At 46.7% G+C, this 24,242-nt stretch overlaps 5 protein-coding genes across 5 annotated transcripts; 4 read left to right on the forward strand and 1 right to left on the reverse strand.

Moving 5' to 3' along the window:
• Nucleotides 1–115: 115 nt before the first annotated feature.
• Nucleotides 116–927, forward strand: C8R40DRAFT_1086076 (uncharacterized protein). Its single transcript, XM_046227333.1, has 2 exons — nucleotides 116–590; nucleotides 643–927. Exons 1-2 carry the CDS (start codon nucleotides 322–324, stop codon nucleotides 758–760), a joined length of 387 nt encoding a protein of 128 aa, XP_046090411.1. The 5' UTR covers nucleotides 116–321; the 3' UTR covers nucleotides 761–927.
• Nucleotides 928–7,807: 6,880 nt separating this feature from the next.
• Nucleotides 7,808–8,882, reverse strand: C8R40DRAFT_1166562 (uncharacterized protein; the record flags this gene model as incomplete). The annotated part of the gene is made up of 4 exons (XM_046230868.1): nucleotides 7,808–7,875; nucleotides 7,928–8,333; nucleotides 8,385–8,522; nucleotides 8,577–8,882. 4 exons carry the CDS (start codon nucleotides 8,880–8,882, stop codon nucleotides 7,808–7,810), a joined length of 918 nt encoding a protein of 305 aa, XP_046090412.1.
• A 2,414-nt stretch (nucleotides 8,883–11,296) lies between these two features.
• Nucleotides 11,297–13,192, forward strand: C8R40DRAFT_1036596 (glycoside hydrolase family 51 protein; the record flags this gene model as incomplete). Its single annotated transcript, XM_046223590.1, has 8 exons — nucleotides 11,297–11,423; nucleotides 11,489–11,617; nucleotides 11,673–11,862; nucleotides 11,920–12,125; nucleotides 12,177–12,251; nucleotides 12,302–12,434; nucleotides 12,488–12,643; nucleotides 12,703–13,192. 8 exons carry the CDS (start codon nucleotides 11,297–11,299, stop codon nucleotides 13,190–13,192), a joined length of 1,506 nt encoding a protein of 501 aa, XP_046090413.1.
• A 602-nt stretch (nucleotides 13,193–13,794) lies between these two features.
• Nucleotides 13,795–17,002, forward strand: C8R40DRAFT_1158706 (general substrate transporter; the record flags this gene model as incomplete). The annotated part of the gene is made up of 25 exons (XM_046229774.1): nucleotides 13,795–13,843; nucleotides 13,902–13,972; nucleotides 14,025–14,089; nucleotides 14,205–14,288; nucleotides 14,345–14,456; nucleotides 14,513–14,567; nucleotides 14,694–14,713; nucleotides 14,771–14,836; nucleotides 14,893–14,942; nucleotides 14,996–15,033; nucleotides 15,093–15,210; nucleotides 15,260–15,310; nucleotides 15,366–15,397; nucleotides 15,449–15,480; nucleotides 15,541–15,749; nucleotides 16,059–16,130; nucleotides 16,179–16,241; nucleotides 16,297–16,344; nucleotides 16,400–16,404; nucleotides 16,454–16,484; nucleotides 16,536–16,563; nucleotides 16,629–16,653; nucleotides 16,705–16,774; nucleotides 16,831–16,859; nucleotides 16,911–17,002. The coding sequence occupies 25 exons, from the start codon at nucleotides 13,795–13,797 to the stop codon at nucleotides 17,000–17,002; spliced, it is 1,515 nt and encodes a 504-aa protein (XP_046090414.1).
• Nucleotides 17,003–17,803: 801 nt separating this feature from the next.
• C8R40DRAFT_1035937 (Hydantoinase B/oxoprolinase-domain-containing protein) lies at nucleotides 17,804–22,911 on the forward strand (the record flags this gene model as incomplete). The annotated part of the gene is made up of 23 exons (XM_046223544.1): nucleotides 17,804–17,835; nucleotides 17,884–17,944; nucleotides 18,005–18,121; nucleotides 18,173–18,293; nucleotides 18,346–18,947; nucleotides 18,998–19,053; nucleotides 19,104–19,263; nucleotides 19,313–19,413; nucleotides 19,470–19,646; nucleotides 19,696–19,748; nucleotides 19,797–20,425; nucleotides 20,478–20,728; nucleotides 20,781–20,935; nucleotides 20,985–21,058; nucleotides 21,113–21,322; nucleotides 21,391–21,486; nucleotides 21,534–21,730; nucleotides 21,784–21,978; nucleotides 22,030–22,168; nucleotides 22,214–22,238; nucleotides 22,291–22,335; nucleotides 22,398–22,721; nucleotides 22,769–22,911. The coding sequence occupies 23 exons, from the start codon at nucleotides 17,804–17,806 to the stop codon at nucleotides 22,909–22,911; spliced, it is 3,963 nt and encodes a 1,320-aa protein (XP_046090415.1).
• Between the last annotated feature and the right edge of the window lie 1,331 nt (nucleotides 22,912–24,242).

The following is a 24,242-nucleotide window of genomic DNA, read 5'->3' on the forward strand; positions in this document are numbered from 1 at the left end:
CGGGATCTACTCTTCCACCACATGATGGAGAAGTCGTTAAGCTCACCGAGAGCGCTGAGATTAGGGAGTTCTGGAAGTGCGGAAAATCTGTCACGTGGGCTCATATTTTGACGTTGATTCCCTCTTGTTTTTGCGTATTTCAAGATAGATATCCTACCACGACAACAGAAAATACTATCCTTTCTTCACTTACACTCTAAGCAAAATCTGAATCTACAGGCCACAGAAACCTGTCTTTATTTCCACCATATTACACCAACAAAAATTGACAAGAATTTCGTGAAATTTTCGCTCTCCACCTCCACCAACGAAATCTGGATTATGAGGACTCGTAATGCACTGCTATGTGCAGCAGCTGTCACTTCAGTATGTCTCGCTGTTGAAAGCCCAGTTGTAGCCAAGGATCCCTTTGCATTTGGAGCAGGCTGTATCTCTACTTTGATCAGCCTGTGTCGTCGATATCGGAACCCAAGGAATAGAATACGGGCACGATGGAAGGAGAAAAATGTCAGGAGACTCCATAGGATGCTGCGCACCAGACAGGTCAAGTGGAAGGAGCTGGATGATGCAAATTTGCGGCTGCATACTCGGTATAATTCCTTGCCTCGGTGTTTGTATGCTTCTGCTCAAATTTTATCTCAGCTTTGACAAAGACGGTCTCTCTCGCCTCATAAAGGTCCTTCATATACCAGACCCATTTGTGACAACACGTCGTGGTTACCGGTTCCAAGCATTTGATGCTCTATGTATACTGTCATAAAGTACACAGCCCCTATCATTTTCCCTTTCTCACCGTCTCGACGCCTTTACTTGTACAATACATCATCCCATCGCTGTCAATCTCCATCGATTACTGATCTATCTATTACTGATCCACCTGACCCACCTTCTCTTTCTATCGGCTTCCGCCTCCTTCCTTGCCCCTGAACTGTACAGTATTACATCGTTGTTTCTCGCAGACTAGATTATGTATATATAGCCAACCCTCCACAGCCTGGTCCCTTATCTTGACCTCTCTGTCATTATCTGGGACCAGGTATGTGCTTACTTATTATTACCTATGACTACGATACTCAATATATCTCTGTCATTATCTGGGACCAGTTCGCCTCCGCTCCGCTTAGTCGCTCCGCCTCACTCACCTGCTTAGTCGCTCCGCCTCTCTGCCTGGCTTAGTCACCCCGCTTCCTGCTCCGCTAGTCACTCCGCCTCTGCCGCTTCGTGACATTAGGTCAAGATCCATTACTGCACTGACAGCCTACCGATAAGGTTGTCCTTGCAGGATCCGTAGACACCACGTCTTCCCCAGTCCCGCCCGATTCTGAAACACCTGCTGCCAGTATAGACTGCTCCGCACTCCCGCATGCACTTGACCCCAGAGACCAAGCTCACGCCCACAACAACAACGATACTTGGCGCGATTGCCAGTCTCAACCTTGCCCCAACGCCCTTTCGAACTCGATCCGAGAGCCACTCACTGTGAGCAATATAACCTTCCTGCCAATTCCCCAACCCCGATTGCCTACTCCCATCATGTCGACTCCTGTCCCGCCTGCCCCAAATACCTCTGCTGAGGATCTCATGGCTCAGCTCATCAGACAAGTAGCCAGCCTTGCTACAGCGATGGAGGAACGCTCATCATCCAAGTCAAGCATGAACAAACCCGAGGTCTTCAAGGGTAAAGATGGTGCTGAAGCCCGTCGCTTCATGGCTCAGTTCCAAAATTGGGCGTCAGAACAACCGGATCTCGCCAAGAGCCAAGTTAAACTTATTAAGTCCGCCCTGGGCTTCTTCACAGAAAGTGCTGGAGATTGGGCAACTCCCCATCTGTTACACTTCAGTGCAGAGAATCCCCCTTTCGGAGGAAACTGGGATACGTTCTTGAAGGAATTTAGCCAGCGGTTTGAACCAATGGACCCAGGTATGGAAGCCCGTAGCGAGATCAAGAACCTCAGACAAAGTAAAGGGCAGACAGTTGCAGAATTTGCCCAGAAGTTCAAGGATATCGGAGATCGGACTGAAATGTCTGATATTGATTTACGGGAACGCTTCTTCACCGCCTTACTTCCGGAGATCCGACAACACCTTATCATCGTAAACATCGCCCAAGGAATCGCTCCGACTTTGAAAGAGGCAATCAAACGAGCCATATCGGTGGATGTCTACCTGCATGATCCCACCATGACCGGCCGAAACACCGGACATGCTCCCGCACACACCGCTCACATTACCCCTGCCGACCCTCACGCCATGGACATTGATGCTACTCATACCAGCACTGGGAATAGCAGGGAGGCCTTCCTTGCCCGTATGCGCGGACGATGTTTTGGTTGTGGAGCTCAAGGCCATGTTAAGCAGAATTGCCCACACAAGGAGACTACCTGCCGATACTGTGGACGCCGGGGACACCTAGAATCCGTCTGTCAGGACAAGTTCATGGGACTTAGTCGCGACCGTGGCCGACGCCAACAGCCTCGCCGTCAGCAGATCTCAGCCACGGCGGCACCATTTTCCTTATTCCCAAACGAACCAGTTCAGATTGCCGCCTCAATCCCAACACCTGTCGCTGGACCTGCTACACCGAGCCCCGCTAATCAGGACTTCTCCACCCAAATTGGACAAATAAGGGAATTGTTGGACCGTGCTAATGCCATGTCTCCTCCGTCCTCTGGTTTTCAGCAGGGTTTTTAAAGAGGGTACCCGCTCCGGCTGCACCGAGAGTACCCCATAATCAGTTTACTATGTTTGCTACCTCTTCGTATGACTCGCTCCCATCATGTACAATATCATCTATTTGGGAATTAAATTCCAGCTCCCCACATTTCCGAATTCATGCGAAACTGAGAGGAAGGAACCATAGTATAACAACCGCAGCCATGGTAGACTGTGGAGCTACCGCCCTGTTTTTAAACCAAGACTTTGCCACCAGAAATCACGTAACCTGCGCACCCCTCCATAAACCAATCGATGTATTCAATATCGATGGTACACCTAACCGAGCCGGGCGAATCACCCACTTTGCACGCTTAGCACTCACAGTGGATAACCAGGAGCGATGGATGGATTTCCTGATCACAAACTTAGGAGGAGAGGATATTATTCTCGGACTCCCCTGGTTACGGAAGGTAAATCCAGAGATTGACTGGGAGAAGGGACGGCTTTCAGTAAAGCCACCCCGGGTACATATAGAGGAAGTAGAAGATGAGCAGACTTCACACCCTCACCTAGTGGCGTCTACTACCGATAGTCCAATCCAGGAACTCCTGAACGAAGGATCCCAACGTGAACCCAATCACACTGAGGCAGACCTAGAGGAGAATGAAGTCATAACAGCAACGGAGGAATCCCCAATACACCGAATACGAGCCAATCACAAAACGCGTCGGGCATGGGTGAAAGCGGGGATATTGGAAGAACAAACAGAGGAAGTATGGTGCTCAGCAGGGTTCACTTATTCTCAACAACTAGCAGAGGAGGCTAACCGCGATAAACCCATTAAAACCTTTGAGGAGATGGTCCCTGAGCAGTACCGAGACTTCAAGAAGGTTTTCTCCGAATCTGCTTCTGAGCGATTACCTGCCCATCAGCCCTGGGATCACGCTATCGATCTTGTACCCGGAGCACCAGCAACCATGCGGACAAAGATCTACCCAATGTCCTTGAACGAGCAGGAGGAACTCGACCGCTTTCTAGAAGAAAACCTACGGAAAGGCTACATCGTTCCCTCAAAGTCACCCATCTCATCTCCAGTCTTCTTCGTGAAGAAGAAGGATGGGAAACTCCGTTTCGTACAGGACTACCGGAAACTGAATGAGTATACTGTGAAGAACCGATATCCTCTCCCATTAGTTGCTGATATCATTAGCCGGCTTCAGGGAGCGCGATATTTCACCAAGTTTGACGTTCGCTGGGGCTACAATAATGTGCGGATTAAGAAGGGGCATGAATGGAAAGGCGCATTTGCAACAACTCGGGGCTTGTTCGAGCCTAAGGTTATGTTCTTCGGTCTCACGAATTCCCCTGCCACATTCCAAGCACTTATGAATGCGATATTTGCTGATCTCATTGCAGCTGGCAAGGTGGCAGTCTACCTAGACGACATCCTCATATTCAGTAACGACCTCAAGGAACACCGACAAGTGGTACGGGAAGTATTAATGCGACTAGAAAAGCACGACCTCTATTTGCGCCCAGAGAAGTGTGAATTTGAACAGCAACAGATCGAATACCTGGGACTTATCATTTCAGAAGGGGAGGTGAGAATGGATCCGGTCAAAGTAGCGGCTGTTCGTGACTGGCCAGTCCCTACCAACCTCCGGGAACTGCGAGGATTTTTGGGGTTTGCAAACTTCTACCGGCGCTTTATCCGAAATTTTGCAAGAATAGCTCGACCTTTGAACGACCTAACCAAGAAGGATACCAGCTTCAACTGGACTGGTACACAACAGGAGGCATTTGACACCCTTCGAGAGGCCTTCATCTCCGCACCAATCCTTGCTCTATGGGCGCCAGATCGGCCCACTCGAATTGAGGTAGACGCATCAGGCTTTGCTACGGGAGGCGCCCTCATGCAGAAGCAAGACAATGGTCAGTGGCACCCAGTGGCCTTCAGATCGGCATCCATGCAGCCAGCAGAACGGAACTATGAAATATATGATCGGGAGATGCTTGCCATCATTGAAGCATTGAAGGACTGGAGGAATTTCCTGGAAGGACTTCCACAACCATTTGACATTATCACTGATCACTCCAACCTCGAATTCTGGCGCACAGCACAAGACCTTACCCGTCGACAAGCCCGATGGGCCCTATATCTATCACGGTTTGATTTTCATATGATCCACCGTCCTGGCCGAGTAAACACCCAAGCTGATGCTCTTTCTTGTATGGCAGTACATCATGTATCAGATAGCGATGACAATCAGCAACAGACCGTCCTTAAACCTGGCCACTTCACCAAAATCGCCACTTCAATCCTACGGAACCCCCTAGAGGATCGTATTCGGAAAGCCTCAGAACGGGAAGCACAAGTACTGGAAGGGCTGGAAACAGTCAAGAAGCACGGGTTACAACGCTTGGCCAATGGGATAGCTGAATGGGAGGAGGACAACGGGTTGGTCTATTACCGGGGCCGGGTATATGTACCAGCAGACAACAATCTACGCACCGAGGTACTCCGTCAATGCCATGATCATCCAACTGCTGGACATCCCGGATTACATGGGACACTTGACCTGGTCAGCACCCACTTCTGGTGGCCGACACTGCGTTCTTTTGTGGAGAAATACGTTGAGGGATGCGAGATTTGCGCCCGCAAGAAGATCCAACGGCACCCACGAGCTGTGACTCAACCACTGGATGTACCATCCGGCCTATGGGAAGAGGTAGGGGTCGACCTGATAACACAATTGCCTAACTCCCAGGGATACGACGCAGTCTTGGTCTGTACAGACCTGTATGGAAAACAAATCCATGCTATTCCTTGCACCAGCTCCATTACAGCCGAAGGTGTCGCCGATATCTATTACCGAGAAATCTTCCGTCTCCATGGTCTTCCCCTCCACTTCAAGTCCGACCGCGGACCTCAGTTCGCAGCTAAACTCATGCGATCCCTCCTCGCTAGACTGGGAATTAAATCAGATCTAACCTCCGGATATCGTCCTCAGTCCAATGGCCAAACTGAACGCGCAAATCAGGAAGTGGAAAAATACATCCGCCTCTATGTGGGACGACGACAAGATGACTGGGCAGAACACCTCCCCATGGCGGAGTTTGTGATTAACTCGCGGACTCACTCGGCCCTAGGCATGTCCCCATTCGAGTTAACCTATGGATACCTTCCCCTGTTCAATATCCCGGTTGGTCAACGCAGCGGCATTCCAGCGGTGGATGACCGCATACGGATTCTCCGAGAAGCGCGACAGGATGCTGGAGCTGCCTTACATCTAGGAAAGAAGCAACAAAAGGAGGGATACGAACGTGGGAAGCGAAAAGCGCACCAATTCAAAGTTGGGGACCTAGTTTGGCTAAGTGCGGAGGACATTAACCTACAGCTATCCAGTGAAAAACTAGGAGACCGACAGCTAGGACCTTACCGTATTCTGGAGAAAGTCGGACCTCTGGATTACCGCCTTGACCTTCCCTTGTCATTAGACCGCCTTCATCCTGTCTTTCATGTCGACAAACTATATCCATGGAAAGGTAACCCCATCAATGGCGAAATACCAACACCACCAGAGCCAGTGTACTTAGAAGATGAAGATGAACCGGAATATGAAGTGGAGGAGATCTTGGACAGTCGGGTACGATGGAAGAAGTTGGAATATCTAGTAAAATGGAAAGGTTACGATGCAGGACACAACTCTTGGGAACCCGCACCCAACCTCAGCCGGGCACCAAAAATTGTTCGGGCCTTTCACAAAAAACATCCGACAGCGGCAAAACCTTGACCATCGAGGGCAATGGTCATAAGGAGGGGGGTAATGTCATAAAGTACGCAGCCCCTATCATTTTCCCTTTCTCACCGTCTCGACGCCTTTACTTGTACAATACATCATCCCATCGCTGTCAATCTCCATCGATTACTGATCTATCTATTACTGATCCACCTGACCCACCTTCTCTTTCTATCGGCTTCCGCCTCCTTCCTTGCCCCTGAACTGTACAGTATTACATCGTTGTTTCTCGCAGACTAGATTATGTATATATAGCCAACCCTCCACAGCCTGGTCCCTTATCTTGACCTCTCTGTCATTATCTGGGACCAGGTATGTGCTTACTTATTATTACCTATGACTACGATACTCAATATATCTCTGTCATTATCTGGGACCAGTTCGCCTCCGCTCCGCTTAGTCGCTCCGCCTCACTCACCTGCTTAGTCGCTCCGCCTCTCTGCCTGGCTTAGTCACCCCGCTTCCTGCTCCGCTAGTCACTCCGCCTCTGCCGCTTCGTGACATATACTCTGTGCCCGCTTGGCATATCCTGCACGATTGTCTGACCTACAGGCCAAATTTGGCATCCGTGAAGCTCGTATATCAGCCTGCATCAATGATCTCAGCTCTTACATCTACAAGTTCTGGTCTCATCTCCTTGATCTCCCTCCCAATCTTGTTAACCCCAGCAATCTCGAGCGCTATGCCAGTGTCATTCACGCAGGTGGAGCACCAACTAAAGAAGTTGCAGCATTCCTTGATGGTACTATCAACCTCATCTGCAGGCCTGGTACGAATCAGAAAATTGTATACAACGGTTACTACGCTGGGCATGCATTGAAATTTCAAGGACTTTGTGGACCCGACGGCATGATGCTGATGGTGTATGGTCCAATCGAAGGGCGGCGCGCAGATGGTGGCCTCCTCGCTGCATCCGAGCTGATTAGTAAATGGAAAAATAAGGGACGAGGGTTTGGTAACCGCCAACTAGTCATCTATGCTGATCCTGCATATGCTGAGGGCGACGTTATCATGTCAGGTCAGAAGGAGGTATACACACTTCCTGCCCTTGAGCAACAACTAAACACGGAGATGTCGCGATACCGCCAAGCAATCGAGTGGACATTTGGAAAAATATATCAGAATTGGCATGCGTTTACCTTACACGATCAGCAGCGACTTTTTCTCTCTCCTATCGGTTTACTCTTTTCAGTTGCATGTCTTTTGACTAATGCTCACACATGTTTATATGGCTCTCAAACTTCGCAGTATTTTGATCTTGCACCACCTACGCTAGAAGAATATTTTGTTCATATTTAGCACTAGTGCTGTATATACAATTATATGAGCCTATTTCAAACGAGACGATGCGATTACATATTGGGAAATTGATTCTCTTTCTCAAGTGTATGGAAAACTTCGATGTGATGTTGTAAATTGTCTGGAGATGAATCAGCGCTGTCTAATAAAGTGATGAGAATGGAATAACGTACTGCTGAGGCCTTGAATAGCGGTGAGCATCTGTTTCTCCACTTCCAATCGTTCTCGCTGGATGCTGTTATTTTCCTCGGCAAGCCTGACTGTACTCTCCATGGCATCTGCCTCAGCGCGATTTACAACACTAGCTAATTCTCCGAAAACATCCTTGATCGGTCCTGATGCAGCATTGTATGCTGGATTTCCGGTGGCTTTTGTGGCTAAATGTCGTTTGTGTGATTGTGTTGTTTCAATCGCCTCAGTGTCATAAGAGCTTTCATTGTCCTCGGGTTCATCACTGTCAGACAACGCTGCCAGGAAAGCCTCATTCCACCGGCGCTTTCGACCTAATTCTGTCTGCTCAAGTGTTTTCATGGCTGCCTCGCGTGCTTTCTTTCCAGCAGCTTCTTGAGCTGCCAAATTCTGAGAGTTACAGTTAGCTTATTGAGAAGAATCTGACTACAGAACACGCACCTGTTGCTTTTCTAATGAACCCTTAGCTTTCTCTCTCTCTACCTCGTCCATCTCATGGCACAATCCATCTAAAATTGAAGCATAACTTGTATATTCACATTCAGAAAGCTGAAGCTGTTTTGGGGCCTGACATCCATCCTAATGATAGGTAAATGTTTATTGCATTAAAGAAAGAATCTTTTGAAGCCTTACACGATGCATTTTGACCATTTGGTTAACCTTATCTTGCGCTGTTTTCTTCGACATTGGTGGGTTCAATCTAGCTTCATTCGAGACCAAATCTGCCACTCTCTGCCAAGTGGATTGGACCTCTCCATATTTTGCAGCAAATGGTCGCTCTTTACGGGTTGCAGCTACTAATTTGGTGGCAAGTAATGATGTGAACTTTGTTGTTGGTTGCCGAGAAGAAGGCACATCAAGAGGTGGAGTATTGTCAACTTCTTGCTCATGTTGGGGAGGGTGAGATGGATTCTTCTTCTTTCTACCTCTACGAGACATTACAGAGTACCAGATTGTGTAAATGAAGTGCAACTGAGAAAGAAAGCGAATATCTCCAACCCACGTAAATTCACTAAGAATTTCGCGATAAGTCACGTGGCGGAATTTCCGCGCTTCCAGAACTCCCTATTCTCCGACTCGTCCTTTCTTATACCCATAACACCCCACCGCCAGATCTTAGTTCACTAGATCTAGATACGCTTCTGTTGCTGGGAGAAGTTGTGATCAAGAAGTATGGGATGCATCTCGCGGGAGAATGTGTCAATAAAGAGGTGAAGTATGTGTTCCATACTTCAAGTTTATAGTGACTCTCGTTTACACCCGATGTTTATCAAGTCTGAGGATTCCGTACTCAGCTCCATTAAAAATCTTGGCATACAAGACTAGGGTGTCCGATTTCTCCCCCTTAAGGAAAAGGAAGCAGTGCTGAAGGCAGAGTTAGACTATACGAAAAGTTAGTTCAGGTATAGGTACTTCAAAATAAAGGTATACCTCTGGACGAGACTGCTCAAAAAACAATGGATAGCCCTCTCGAAGATGCGTTGAGTATCTTGGATCCAAGCGTCTTCTGTGTTTGGGTTTGACTCCGTTCTTTTCCCTTTCATTAAAGAAATTCTGACAATGTTGTAGATTCAATATCGAGAGGAATGGCAAAAACTCGTGCTGCAGTATCGAGGGCACTTGTCCGGTTTGGCTAAACATTTTCACAAGCCTAAAGGCAGACACCACCACCTTCATGAAGCAATGCCAGATATTGCTTGTGCCATTGGGCTACCTTCTCTGTCTACATTCAGCACAGCAATGATGATATTCAAAAAAGCTTATAGACAAATCGATCCATATTGCCTCGAACTTGGAAGTCAGAAATTTTATAGATTATTGGAACAGCTTCCGCGGTGGAAGGATTTTACCTTCGCGAATCCAAATAAACATAAGCGCCTGTGGATGTGAGTGGCAACATCTCCTGCAATAGCCCATTTGGGCGAACAGTATCAATATATTGTGACATGAATGATCTCTATCAGAACAGGTATGAGAGCGCTATAGGCAGAATGATAGGGCGCACCAGTACAGACTAGTACTAGAGTACTCACTTATTCAACTTCGTGCCACACATGCCACTAGGCGCTTAAAATTATTTGGATTCGCGAAGGTAAAATTGAAAATTTTACAAGCGCGCAATGTGAAAGTTATCTGACGCGGAAGATTATCTTTGCCTCACGTGAAAGATAATTTTTATCTTATGGGAAAGATTAATTATAACTTTATCTAGAGCGAAAGATTAACTTTATCTAGAGCGAAAGATTAGCTTTATCTAAAGCGAAAGGTCATCTTTATTCTATGATAAATAGCATATTGATCAAATGGGAAACAAACGGAAAATCAAGCGTCAAATCTAATCATACCTCCCCGTGAAAGAGAATTAATGACTGAGGGGAAATCGGCAGTTTGCTTCCAAAATTTCCCTTTATATTTTTCGGCCGGGAAAACTTGGTCCGTCAGTAGTGAATATCTGCGGCGATTTACTCTCTGAACAAGTGCTTACCAGTACCATTGCCACTCAACCGTGACGACGAAGATGATGCCTACAATGGATGACTTCCCGTAAGGATTATTGGACAGTAATTATTTCTAACAGTTTCTAAACGTCCTAAGCAAACTAGTCCGATCAACGGATTGGATTTTGAGCAGAACTCGAGCAGAACCGTCTAGAGAGGGGTCCGGACCCCTCCCTAGACGGTTCTGCACTCGCTTACTGGGATAAGCGAACAGCGCATCAACTATCCGTCAGTCGCATCAGACCGGCTCAAAAATTATTTACTCAGATTATTGGGCAAAGGCTTACGGGAAGTCATCCAATGACCTCCATGATTGGAAACAATTACTCTGACACATGCGGGAGCTTTTGTCACTAAAGAGATCAAGTGGATGTGGCTGCTTCTGAACATAGCCAAGTTTGGGGGTTCCGAATAGTTTTTCGAGGGTCTTGGCCCGCGGACCCAAGCTGTCTCTCTGTAGTTGACAACTATTATGTACAGTAATTGAGTTGAAAGTTAGGAAGCCCCTTCCTGTCTGCAATGAACATTGAACACAAACAGCAAAGATATTTGATTCGGCCACTGTTCGGCCTCCGTGCACAAATAAGAAACTGGCGTGATGATCGACACAGACGAATAACTGCAGTAATGAACGAGCTTCCATAGTGAAAGAATTTTCAATGTTAGCAACGATGTACAAATCTGTAACAAATGTTGATGTTGGGGCCGACTTCCGCTGCCTGGTTATCGTGGGAACACTCCGCGCCGACCCTCTGACTTCCGGTCCTTTCGACGGTCCGAGCAAAATCTATACAAGATAAACATCGACCTCGAAGATGAATATCGAATTCCCAGAAAAAGATCCTCTACCTCACTATGGCCTCTCCATCTCCTATCATCCATATAGATCCTGCTCGTAGCATAAGCCGAGTCGATCCTCGAATCTATTCCGGCTTCACAGAACACATGGGTCGATGCATATACGGTGGAATCTTCGAGCCTGGTGAGTCCCGGTTATGCGCGAAAGAAAGTAGTTGAGAGAAAGTACTGACTCATGGCGGTACTCAGAGAATCCTAACTCACTCGCGGATTCCAACACTGGATTCCGGAAAGATGTGTTGAGTGTCCTCAAAGAGTTGAACATTCCTATCTTCAGATACCCTGGAGGAAACTTTGTCAGTAGTTATCGATGGCAAGGTGAGTCTTCTGACCTCTATTAGCTCCAAAGGGCGCGTTCCTTAAGATCCCATAGATGGTATTGGGCCTAAACATCTCCGTCCTCGACGACCAGAACTTGCCTGGCTCACAGAAGAATCTAACCAATTCGGAACGGACGAGTTCATGCAGTTTTGTAAAGAAATGAATGCGGAACCGTATATCTGTCTTAACATGGGTACTGGAACCCTAGAAGACGCGTTGGCATGGTTGGAATACTGTAACAGGTCCGTCTTCGTCTTATCTTGATTCTCTCATCGCTTAAAGTTTCTTTTACATGTCAGTTCTGCCAACACGTATTATGCCAATCTCCGTAGGGAGAACGGACACTCCGAACCTTACAAAGTTAAATATTGGAGCTTGGGGAACGAAGTCTGGGGTCCATGGCAAGTGGGACAAATGGAATCGCAGGATTACGCCAAGAAGGCGTTCCAGTGGGCCAAGGCACTCAAGCTGCTCGATCCTTCGATCCAATTAATCTCTTGTGGAGGTGAATCAGCAGTCTATTTTCTAGGAGTTTTCTTCTAACAGCGATCTCCAGAAACCGGTTATGCTGACTGGGATCGTGTAACCCTGAAGAAACTGGTTCCGGTCGTAGACTACCATTCCATACACAGTCAGTTCTCTCATATCCACCGGCAGCTTTCGCTCTGACAATGTCTGTAGTCTACACTGTTTCTGAAGGAAACCACGCCGTGAATGTCATGGGTCCCGCCGCTGCAGAGAAAGCTCTAGAAATTAGCAAGTCCCTTATTGACCTTGCGAAAATCGAATCAGGACTCGACAAGCAAGTCACTATGTAGGTCCCTTATTGAACATTCAGTTCGCAGGTTCAAGTAATATGAAATATAGCTGCTTCGATGAATGGAACGTATGGGATCCTGTGCGCGCTCCTGGAGAGAAGGGTGCTGAGGAGCACTACGATCTTAGTGATGCCCTCGCTGTTGCATCCTGGTTGAATGTTTTTGTAAGGAAAGCAGACATCGTCAAAATTGCTTGTATTGCCCAGTAAATTGAAATCCGCTAATCGACAGTTTGCTACTTCTCTGACTGTTCTTTGACTACAGGTCGGTAAATGTCATCTCTCCCATCATCACCTCCCCGAAAGGTCTCTTCAAGCAGACGACCTTCTATCCACTTAAACTGTTCGCTACGTTGATGCAAGGTACCTCCCTCAACGTGCACGTCGGGTCACCATCTCACACAGGCAAAACTGTTCCCGACTGGGTAGAAAAGCTTGAAAAGAACGCAGGTGGAGACGAGAAATTAACCAAATATATCGACGTGAGTGCTGTCCTTGATGATTCCAAGGACGAGGTTCGGTTAGCCATCGTCAACCGGCATGCTACGGAGGGGTATACCATACCCATACGATTCGGTCCTGCCTGTAACGTATCAGGCGGAACGGTTCAAGTTTACGAAGTCTGGAGCGCGGACCTCAAAGACAATAACGGATGGGACGGAGAGCGCGTCCAGATTGTTGAGAAACAGCTACCGTGGTCCGGTGAATATTCGGTGAAACAACACTCTTTCCAGCGTCAGTCCCCTATCATTTAGCTTCGTTTCAGTACAAGCTAATGAGCAGCTAATTTCGCTTCCAGTCCTTGTCTTCAAGGTTGAATTGCAGTAAATCTAGATATGTACTAATATGTGCTGCTTGATGCGCAACTTTGTCCGATTCAAATTCAATGTACCTTCCCTAGCTTCTCCTCATTCCCCGCTTCCCCGCACCACCTGAGCGTCGAGTGCCTGAAGAATACCCCGCATAATACTTAATAGGGGAATCAGGTCGATCCCCTGATGTCGCATAACCTCTACCTGACTTCGAGACTTCAACTTGTTGCAAGCACGATCGCAACAAGTCGCATGATTGGCTATGATTTGATCGGGTCGTCGTATAGCTTGTATCCGATGCACTGCGACTGTCGGCTATAATAAATTCAGCGGCTGAAGCGGCCCGCTCTGGCCCGTAAAGCGTTCTTGATATGTGATTTCCAGGTGATTTCATTCGAGAATTTCCTTCTCTGTCCACGGGATACATTTTTCAGGGCCAGGGCATGGGGCTTAAAAGCAAGTTGATTAAGGAGAACACAATTCGTCTTCTTTCTGCGAACTTTTTCCGTCTACGGATTTGAAGTTTCGGAATCAAGCATTCATTGATGGCTCTCTCTCCGAAAGTTTATACGTGGCTATGTGGGCTGTTTGCTAGTGAGTTATCAGAAGGCTATATATCTCTATTTTCGTGCTCATTCTACGCTATCAATAGGTTTGGGTAGTATCATCTTTGGATATGATCTTGGTGTCATAGCCGGAGTCCTCTCCGCGACCGACTTCATCGTAAATTTCCTTGGACCACGTCCTTTGCGAAGAGTTCTGATACCCCTCTTAGGATACTATGGGTTCCCGCTTCAATAATCCCAATCTAGAAGGATTGATTACTAGTATACTCCGTAGGTCTCCTTTCTCCTCTAGTTTCGACGAAGTCAATTAACAGTTCTTACAGTTCTGGGATGGTAAGCTCCACAGCTTTTTGGAAGACTGTCGGCGTTAACGTTGAAGATGCTCACAGCTTCGCTGGTATGTTCCCAGTCGCCCACTTTGCAGATACTTTGGGCCGTCGTAAAACAATTCAAATCGGAGCTTTGGTCTACATGTAAGTTTTTTCAATCGGTTTTCCTTGGCACTCTAATGGTACTCTTCGTCATATAGGCTCGGAGGAGCTTTGCAGACCGGCGCACGAAATTTGGACATGATATATGCTGGTCGTTTCTTCGCGGGCTTTGGGATTGGAATAATGGCAGACTTGGCCCCTCTGTATCAGGTGCGCCTTTGGACCTTTCAACTGAGTAGCTACCGTACTCAACCTAGTTCTTGTAGGCTGAGATTGCTCATCCTAGTATACGCGGTCGCCTTACCACTCTGCAACAAGTGCGTACTCAATCATAAATGTCCAATTTAATGACTGAAACTTGTATTTTTGCAGTTCATGTTGGGAATTGGCGGTACGTCTTCGTCACTTTTGAACGCAGGGCCTTTAGCTCAAACATCTGCATTTCAGCCTTTGCTGCTTCCTGGATTGTGAGTATCCACTGCTGTTGATCTTCCCTCTCGAGTCTCATAGTTCTGTTCTGTTAGACATATGGTACGTCCGCAGGATTGAAGGGCACACAAGCAGAATGGAGAGTACCTCTTGGCATCCAGGTTTGTTATATGAGAATCACATCGACTACATGCGAACTCAACCGATTTACGCGTAGATCATCCCAGCTATACCTCTTTTCGCCTTCATTCTGCTCCTTCCTGAGTCGTAAGTAACGTCAATGCTGTCCGATTGTCTTCAAACTTATTCTTCAATCAAAGGCCCCGATGGCTTGCAGAAAAAGGACGCCTTGACGAAGGTAATGGTGTTGTGGGCTTGTATCACCCGTCTCCGCTCACAAGCATTATTGTTACAAAGCCGCAAGGACTCTTGCCAAACTTCATGCACACGGAAACGTCAACGATCCATTTGTAGTTTCGCAGATGGAAGATATCAAGGCCGAAATCCAAAGAGCAAGAGAAATTGGATCTGCAAGGTATGCGTCCTTGAACTGATTAGGGCTCCTTTTGATTGAAAGTGTGTAGCTGGGGCGAGCTTTTCACTGATCCTAGCAATTTCCGCCGTGTTTCCCTTGGGTAAGTCATCCTGCTACTGTCAGAACGGAGATCGACGCTTATTCGAGATACTCAGATACATTCTGCAATTTTCCGTTCAGATGACCGGTATTGCTAGTTCCAGTCTCCCTGTCCAGACTGCTTGCTAACTCTACATAGGTGTCAGCGCTATCCAGTACTACTCTACCACAGTATGTTAATGATTGATGTCTCACTTGATATCATCCTCTGACGAGGAGATTTAACCACAGATATTCACGACGATGGGTTTCTCAGCAACCCGGGTGCTTTTGTTCCAATCCATCAACAGTGTTATTGCGCTCATTGGCGAGGCGTGCTGTGTGCTGTGGGTTGACAACACCGGCCGAAGAATGCCTCTTATCGTTGGAAATGTCGCGTCCGGATTGTCGTTTGTCGTCGGCTCAATTCTCATGGCTCGATGGCCGGGAACTGTGAATAAGTACGTGGTTATTCTGCATGAAACAGGCAGTTTCTAACTGTTGTTTCAGTGATGCTGTCCGTGTACAATGCCTCTTATCCGTTCGCGAACTAACTGTAGATATATGTTTGTTCAGGCCCACTATGTGAGTAATTATCTATGTATTAACCGTCAAATATCTAACCTTTTCTTAGATTTTCATTAGTACGTTTGTTTCACTCGGAAGTACTGCTCAATTATTGATCAGCATATCATTGTGTTTACAGTAACGTGAGTCTGTTGCCCAACTGGGTATTTTGCCTGCTTGCTAAAGTTTCTTTTCGAAAACAGCACATGGGTATTCAATTTCTTCTTCAGCGCATGTATTGGCCCTCTATCGTGGGCTTACCCAGCTGAGATCTAGTGAGTGAAGTCTATGGAATCAATATCTGATTATAACCGCCTTCGTAGCTCTACAAGGACAAGAGCAAAGGCAACAGCGGTGACGAGTTCCGCCTCATGGATCTCCAACTTGTTGAGTATCTTAGAATACATTTTCGATGATCTACTACTAAACAACCCCGTTCAGCTTCATCGCTCAGGTTACCCCTGTTGCTTTCTCCCATATCGGATGGAAGTAAGTCGGCTCGTTGGACCTTCTTTCTTCATTCTTGACTAACGTATATCCCTAGATATTGTTCGTCCTTTCGAGATAATTGGGAATTCTTGAGCTAACATTTGTGTAGATCTTGTCTTTGCAATTTGCGGCCACACCAAGTGAGTGATTGATTCAATCGGATCTGCACAATCTTTATATCTTTCCCGTAGTGCTCTCTTTGTTTGGGCATTTTATCCGGTACGTTGGATCAGTCCCTTAGAAAATTGTTCAAGTTTCTCATCACATGAACAACGGACCTTCAGGAAACCACTGGTCGCAGATTGGAAGGTCAGTTCACAGCCCCTATCCGAATCTCATTGATGCTGACCACTTCTGCAGAAATGGACGCTCTTTTCCAAGACGCACCTCTCTTCGTTGCAAATACACCATACGCCAACAAACAGGATCGGTACGTTTTCCCTCTTCTTACTTCAAGGGACAAACTTTTGACGCATATCGTTACAGTTTTCTCGCCGAAAAGGAGCTCCGTGAAGGTATTTATGCTGTTATCTGGATTTCTGCGCCAATGTTCACACCTTTATCAGGAACCTTCGTACCCGGCGATATTTCTGAAAGGGCCGGATACGCCATCGACGAAGAAAAGGTTTCCGATGAACATCATGATCATATGAACTGACGGAGTTTTACGGTGCCATGAATTTTCCACTATGTTGTAGTTATATTTCTCTTGTACTCTCTATGCTTCTTCCGTGCCAAACGTTGTCTCCCGAAGACAGACTTCTATGACCACTCTGAAGTCGAGCTTATTACGCTGAAGCAACTTTTAGTCGAGCAGTGCGTTAGGAACCGAAGTGGTGTACAAAGGATGAGGCTCGATGAGGCCTGTACAGGGTCATATGTAACCAAGTTCTAACACGTTACCAGGGCATTGAAGACCTTATCAGGAAATGAAGGAGGCGTGATCAAAAGAATACGACATCGAAAAATGTCTACGAATTTCGGTATGAATTTTCAACCCACGCGGGTGAGCAGCGCACGAGAGGCATCCAAGATATCCATGAGTCAAGACTCAAGTTCCAACAAGTCTTCGGTAATCTCGTGCGATCAGTCTTGACAGGTCTTCAGTACCACTGGGTTTTGGGGGAAACTTATTAATCTTCCTCGGTATGATGTACGAAGGGTTGAGAGGTTGACTCAACACGAAGTGGCGAGGAGAAGACTGGGAGAAGACGGGGAAAAGAAGACGAGTGACAAAAAAGTGGCACTGTTTCTCTTATCATCTAATCAGATTCGTAGAGATTCATATATATGTAAGTATGGTGATTCCAACTTCCGGTTCAATTCCGAAGTTGAACATCCAAACATATTTTTGACTTAGGCTCATAATTATAATAAGCACCATTAAAGATGAAGGATCGTCTTCGAAAAATCCATCTCTGTCTTGATCATACATACACGTCTTTACCAGGTCTTCACTATGGCAAACTTGGTCAGGATCGCAATTGGTGGGTAAACAACCTTCCATTGCCAACTTAGTCTCAAATATCGTTCAGATAGAGGAGGGACATTTACCGATGTACATTGTTCGCAGGCTGGGAAGCCAGATATCGTTCTCAAGGTATTTATCGGTATTTATGCTGAATATGCTAAAACGGAATTGGCTAATGTATTCATCCAGCTACTGTCTGTAGATCCTTCAAATTATCGTGATGCACCCACGGAAGGTATACGAAGAGCTTTGGAGATTTCCTTCGGTCAAATTATTTCAAAATCTGCGAAATTGAAGCTGGATTGCGTGTGTTCTCATGTTCATTGAGCTACCACGCACTGATATAATCAAATTCAGGTTGAAAGCATTCGAATGGGGACAACGGTGGCTACAAATGCTCTCCTTGAGAGAAAAGGAGCTCGTTGCGCGCTTTTGACGACCAAAGGATTCAAAGATGTATTGCGCATTGGTGCTCAGGGTACGAGGCGAGAATTACGCGTTTTCTCCGTTCTAAGTTGAAGGATATCTAGCACGACCCCACATCTTTGACCTTTCAGTCAAAAAGTTATCGTTACTTTACGAGACAGTAGTTGAAATCGATGAACGCGTCACTATCCCGACCTCCTCAGAAGACCCGGAATCCCCACTATCTACCAACTTCGAGAGTATCACAAACCCTTCTATCGTACGTGGTATCACTGGCGACATAGTGCACATTATCCGTCAACCGGATCCAACCCGTATCAGAGCCCAGCTACAGTCGCTTCACGATTCCGGCTTCCGCTCGATTGCCATTGCACTCCTCCACTCGTACACATTTCCGCACCATGAGAATCTCGTTGCAGATATCGCGCGCCAGATGGGCTTCGCAGTATCTGTGTCATCCGAACTCCAGCCTATGGTCAAGATTGTATCTCGTGCCAATTCAGCTATAGCAGACGCGTATCTCTCACCAGTAACTCGAACCTATATAGAGACGTTCGCCGGTGGATTCGAGGGAGGCATCGCTGCATTGGGTGATAAGTTGTTGTTTATGCGTTCAGATGGTGGATTGTGCTCTGTCAAGACTTTTTCGGGTCTCCGCGCTGTCCTCTCAGGGCCTGCTGGAGGAGTCATTGGGTACGCAAAAACCGTAAGCATTCTAGTTGTTGTATGGATATCGATAACAAACACCCTTTGTAGTGCTATGATCCTGAGGAAGGAACACCTCTTGTTTCGATCGATATGGGTGGCACTTCGTATGGATTCATTTCGTTTCACTATTCCAAAATACTTATGTATGAGCTAGTACTGATGTGTCCCGATATTCTGGCCACCTAGAGCATGTATTCGAAACAACCACTGCTCAGGTGACGATCCTTTCTCCTTCGTTGGACGTTTCATCCATTGCAGCGGGAGGAGGCAGTCGTCTTTTCTGGGAAAATGGCATGTTCGTTGTGGGGCCAGAGGTTTGCACTGACGTCTCTTCGCATATACGAACACTCATGCTAATCACAGAGTGCCGGTGCACATCCTGGTCCCGCGTGCTATCGCAAAGGTGGTCCTCTAGCCGTTACAGATGCTAATTTGCTTCTGGGACGCCTTTTACCTGAGAGATTGTACGTAAATGCAATCAGAATCATATCAAAGGCTCTACTTATGTTGCTCGATCAAGTCCAAAAATATTTGGACCTAATGAAAACGAATCATTGGATGCCGATACGACACATGCGAAATTCGCTGAGCTCACGGAAATTATTGGAGCAACTAAAGGTGTGAAGATGAGTCTGGAAGAAGTTGCCTCTGGATTTTTGAGGGTAGCAAACGAAGCTATGTGTAGACCGATCCGCACGTTCGTTCCGTTTCTACAAAGAAACGATCGATATTCTAATGGCCCTTAGTTTGACCGAAGCCAGAGGGTTTGAAAGTGCCAGTCATAACCTTGTTGTTTTTGGTATGTCTTTTCCTCTTGATTTACGGCTCTGATACTTATGAGAAATAGGCGGCGCTGGCGGTCAACATGGAACTGCGATTGCTTCTGCCCTGGGCATATCCCGCATTCTCGTTCCTCGATTTTCCTCTATTCTTTCTGCATATGGCATGGCCCTTGCTGATGTCGTGGTAGAATCACAAGAGCCTTCTTCCTGCGTACTCGATACACGACTAGGGGCGGACAACACTACATCCTTTTTTGATCTCCGTATGCGTTCTGAGAGGCTCATTCAACGTGCTGTTGATGCGCTTGTCGAACAAGGCTTTTCTAAATCTGATATCACGACCGAGGTCTCTTATAATTGTCGTTTTCAAGGTACCAGTACCACGATAATGGTGCGGGAGCTTGAGGGCCGATATGAAGAGCTGATCAGTAGTTTTGTAAAACAACATGAGCAATTATTCGGGTTCACACTGCAGAATCGAGTCGTTCATGTGGATGACGTCAGGGTTCGAGGTGTTGCCCGAAGTGGTGCGCCGGAGCAGACAAGTCCATACAAAGAGTTGGAAGAATTGACGACGAGGGAAGCGGAGGTTTTGGAAAGGTGTCAGAAGAAAAGAGTCTACTTCGACATAACTGGATGGACAGACACTGTTGTTGTCCCTTTGGAGGACATTTGTCCTGGAGAACAGGTTCCGGTAAGCTTGCCTTTTGACCTTCATATCTGTACTCTGACCATGCATCACTCAGGCTCCCGCTATCATCTTTGATCAAACTCAGACAATTCTCGTGGAACCAGGGTACATTGCTACTGCCACTTCAAAGCACATCATCCTTGACCGCATAGGCTCTCCTCCTTCAAAGCCTCTTTTGGACCTTAAGCATATTGATCCGGTCCAATTATCGTTTTTCGGTCATCGATTCATGGGTATCGCAGAGCAGATGGGCACTATTTTGCAACAGACTGCAATCTCGACGAATATCAAGGAGAGGTTGGATTAGTAAGTCCTATCATCATTTCTTAAGAAATTGTTCATTTAAACCTATGTATAGTTCTTGTGCTCTATTCTCTCCAGACGGATATCTTGTTGCAAATGCTCCGCACATGCCTGTTCACCTAGGAGCCATGAGTGCTGCCGTTCGATTTCAAGTAGAACTATTAGGAGATCAAATCCAAGAAGGAGATGTTCTTGTGTCAAATCATCCTGGTTTGTGTCCTAACATGTAATTGGTCCCAATGCTCATTCACGGTCTTAGATGCTGGAGGTTCACATTTACCAGATATCACTGTGATGACGCCCGCATTCCACAATGGAGAGATCGTATTCTGGGTGCGTCGTAAGTCGAGAGAATTGCTGAGGAAGGTACTTAAGCTCTCTATCTAGACGGCATCTCGTGCACATCACGCTGACATTGGAGGGGTCCGCGCCGGGTCTATGCCTCCATTCTCAAAGACCATAGAACAGGAAGGTGCACAAATTCTCAGTTACAAGCTTGTGAAACAGGGGCATTTCGACGAGGAAGGAATCACTGATCTCATGTATCATCAACCTGCGAAGTATCCAGGGTGTTCTGGAACCAGAACTCTAAGTGATGTATGCTTGTCTTTCTCTCACCAACCATTCGGGATCCTTGACATTTTCTTCCTTTTTGGCAACCACAGAACATTTCCGATCTGAAAGCTCAAGTATCTGCCAACCATCGCGGAGCAATTCTCATTAGTGCTCTGGTCAACGAGTTCACGCTTGAAGTTGTCCAAGTATGAGCACTCCTACCTCATTATGTTTCAGAGCTTACTGTTGTCAGTTCTACATGCTTGCTATTCAAAAAACTGCCGAGAACGCTGTTCGCCACTTGCTCAGGTTAATAGACAAAAAGTTCGCTGGTCAACCACTACAAGCAGTAGATTACCTTGATGAAGGAGAAGAGCTTCAACTCAAGGTCACAATCGACCCTGCAGAAGGACAGGCCGTCTTTGATTTTACAGGGACTAGCCCCCAATCGTATGTGTGTTTTTACTTCTGCTGTCTGCCAGATTAGCTTACTCATTCTCCAGATACTGCAATCTTAATGCTCCAACTGCAATTGTATACAGTGCCATCATCTACGTTCTCCGGTCACTCATTCCCGCCGAAATTCTCCTCAATCATGGCTGTCTGGCACCGATCAAGGTTGTGCTACCTCCTCGTACTTTGCTATCTCCAGGACCTGGGGCTGCTACTGTCGGCGGTAACGTAGAGACGTCTCAACGGTTAGCTGACCTTTTTCTAATTCGACGGATTCATAACAACAGACTGTAAAGCATCACAGATCTTGTGTTGAAAGCCTTCGAGGTCTGTGGGGCCAGCCAAGGAACCTGCAACAATTTGACTTTTGGTTATGGAGGAAACTCTATGTCCGGCTTAGCGAGGAAGGGTTTCGGCTACTACGAGGCAAGTGGTGTACGCTGAATAATTCGCGTGCTCCGTTGACGAGCATTATTGAAGACTATTGCGGGTGGTTCAGGTGGCGGTATGAGGTTTCGACAAGTTTTTGGTAACAACTGTCTCTGACTCGGATTCAGGTCCGCATTGGGATGGCCAAAGTGGGACGCACGTCCATATGTCGAGTGAGCATATGCGAATCACATCTTTGAAGGTGATCAATTCATCTCATCATGCCATTATTCAGATACTCGTATGGGTGACGCCGAACACGTCGAGCGTCGGTATCCCGTCATCATACACGAATTTAGCATCCGCACTGGATCCGGAGGTGCTGGGCTTCACTCAGGAGGAGATGGCTGCGTTCGTGAAATAGAATTCACCCGCGACCTTGATGTTTCAATCCTCTCTGAACGACGTGTCATACCTCCTTATGGTATGCGAGGCGGGGAACCTGGCAAGTGTGGTAGGAATTGGTGGTTGCAGAAGTTAGATGATAGTACGTATAATAAGATATATCTAGGTGGAAAGAACGAGGCTCCAATGAAGGCTGGGGATCGTATTCGAATAGGTGAGCATGGGCCCGTCAATTAGGTTTGTAATCCAATGATCATGTAGAAACGCCAGGTGGTGGGGGCTATGGCGTACCTGGATCCTCGGAGGACGAAGAAGAAATGTATGGTGTTTATCCCAGATCTGAACCTCCTGTTCGTGCGAGTGGGTCTCTCTTTCGGAGGAAAGAAATTGCGGAAGGAAATTGATTTTGCGATGGTTATGTACCCATATGACATCCATACAGAAGATACAAATCTTTGATTGGTGATGTACATAATTTGTCTGTTATCTCAATTACCAGGCAAATCCACTTCGGTGCAATGTGAAAGCTTTTGGAAGTCCGAGTTCTCTTCACCCCTGTGCTATGAGACTAGTCACGTCGGCGCTAGAGGGCCTTAAAGGTATGATGGAAGTGTGAAGTGTTCTTTCTAGTCAGACCATGAATTCTACTAAGAACAAGCAAAAGAAAACTGATAGGAGTTCCACCAGAACGAAAAAGGGTAGCGCTCTGCAATCCTAGCATCGAGCAATCAAAACTCTCCTACAATAATCAATGATTGGGTACGCTTATTTCCTACTGCCCTTTTCCACGAATGACAGTATCATGGTCGTACTTTGTTGTACCGTAGATCCAAGAAGTAGCTGATGCACTCGGGGTAACGAAGAAAAGTCCTTTGAGCTTTCTTACTGCCACTGCGCCCCCTAGGCAATCCAGAGTAGGAAACATTGATGAAGCTATTGGAAGAGAGAGTGGTAGAGACACCTTGATGCAGATCAGTAATGACAAGTCAACTCCTGGCACGTTCGATGACAATGAACACCGAAGAAAGGAGGGAATATCCGGTAAATGTTTCCGTTTGGTCTGCTGCAGCGGTATCAACGTGTCAAATCAGACTCACTCTTGACAAAAGTCCTTTCTGAAATTTCCGAATTGAAAAAAATTATCTTGGATCAGCGCTCCTACTCTCCGCATCAGCATCTAGCGCAAAATAGTCCCATTGGCCAAGCTTCTTACATGCCTTTTAATTTCTCACAGCAGCCACCACAGCAGCTATCGACACAACGTTGGGCTGATTCAACGCTGTTCGATTCTTCCAGATTCTTCCCCGCCTTGCGCTCCTCAGTCCTTGCACCGACCCCTTCTAATAGCTCAAGGAAGCTCTACACCTTCTCGTTCTCCTTTTCAGCTAGGTTCTTCCGTTCCTTGGCCTTCGTACCGGCCGTCTCAACAACCTCTACCTCAGTTAAACATTCCTGTCTCTCCACCTTTTTCTCCCCACAAGACTTTAGTTGTGACCATCGCTGGGGAAAAAATCATCAGACTTTCGGAGTCCGAGTCAAACCAGATTAAGTTAGAAGATCATTTCCGGTCTTTGAATGTTAATGATCATCTTCAACGTGTTCAAGCTATCTGGGACGATGAGGATAAAGAACATTGGAGGCCTGATCTGGTTAGAATGGAGATTCAAGGTCACAAAATAGCTATGAAATATTGGCCTGATGTGATTAGACCATGGAAGGGAAAGGCTAAAACACG

Source organism: Lentinula edodes (genome assembly GCF_021015755.1).
Source record: "Lentinula edodes strain Le(Bin) 0899 ss11 chromosome Unknown C8R40scaffold_4, whole genome shotgun sequence".
Lineage (NCBI taxonomy): Eukaryota > Fungi > Basidiomycota > Agaricomycetes > Agaricales > Omphalotaceae > Lentinula > Lentinula edodes.

Excerpts from the sequence above, each read along its gene's own strand:
- C8R40DRAFT_1086076 (XM_046227333.1), top strand. The coding sequence starts at position 322 with ATGAGGACTCGTAATGCACTGCTATGTGCAGCAGCTGTCACTTCAGTA. Across the intron at positions 591-642 it reads AATTTGCGGCTGCATACTCG|CTTTGACAAAGACGGTCTCT; the intron begins GTATAATTCCTT and ends ATTTTATCTCAG.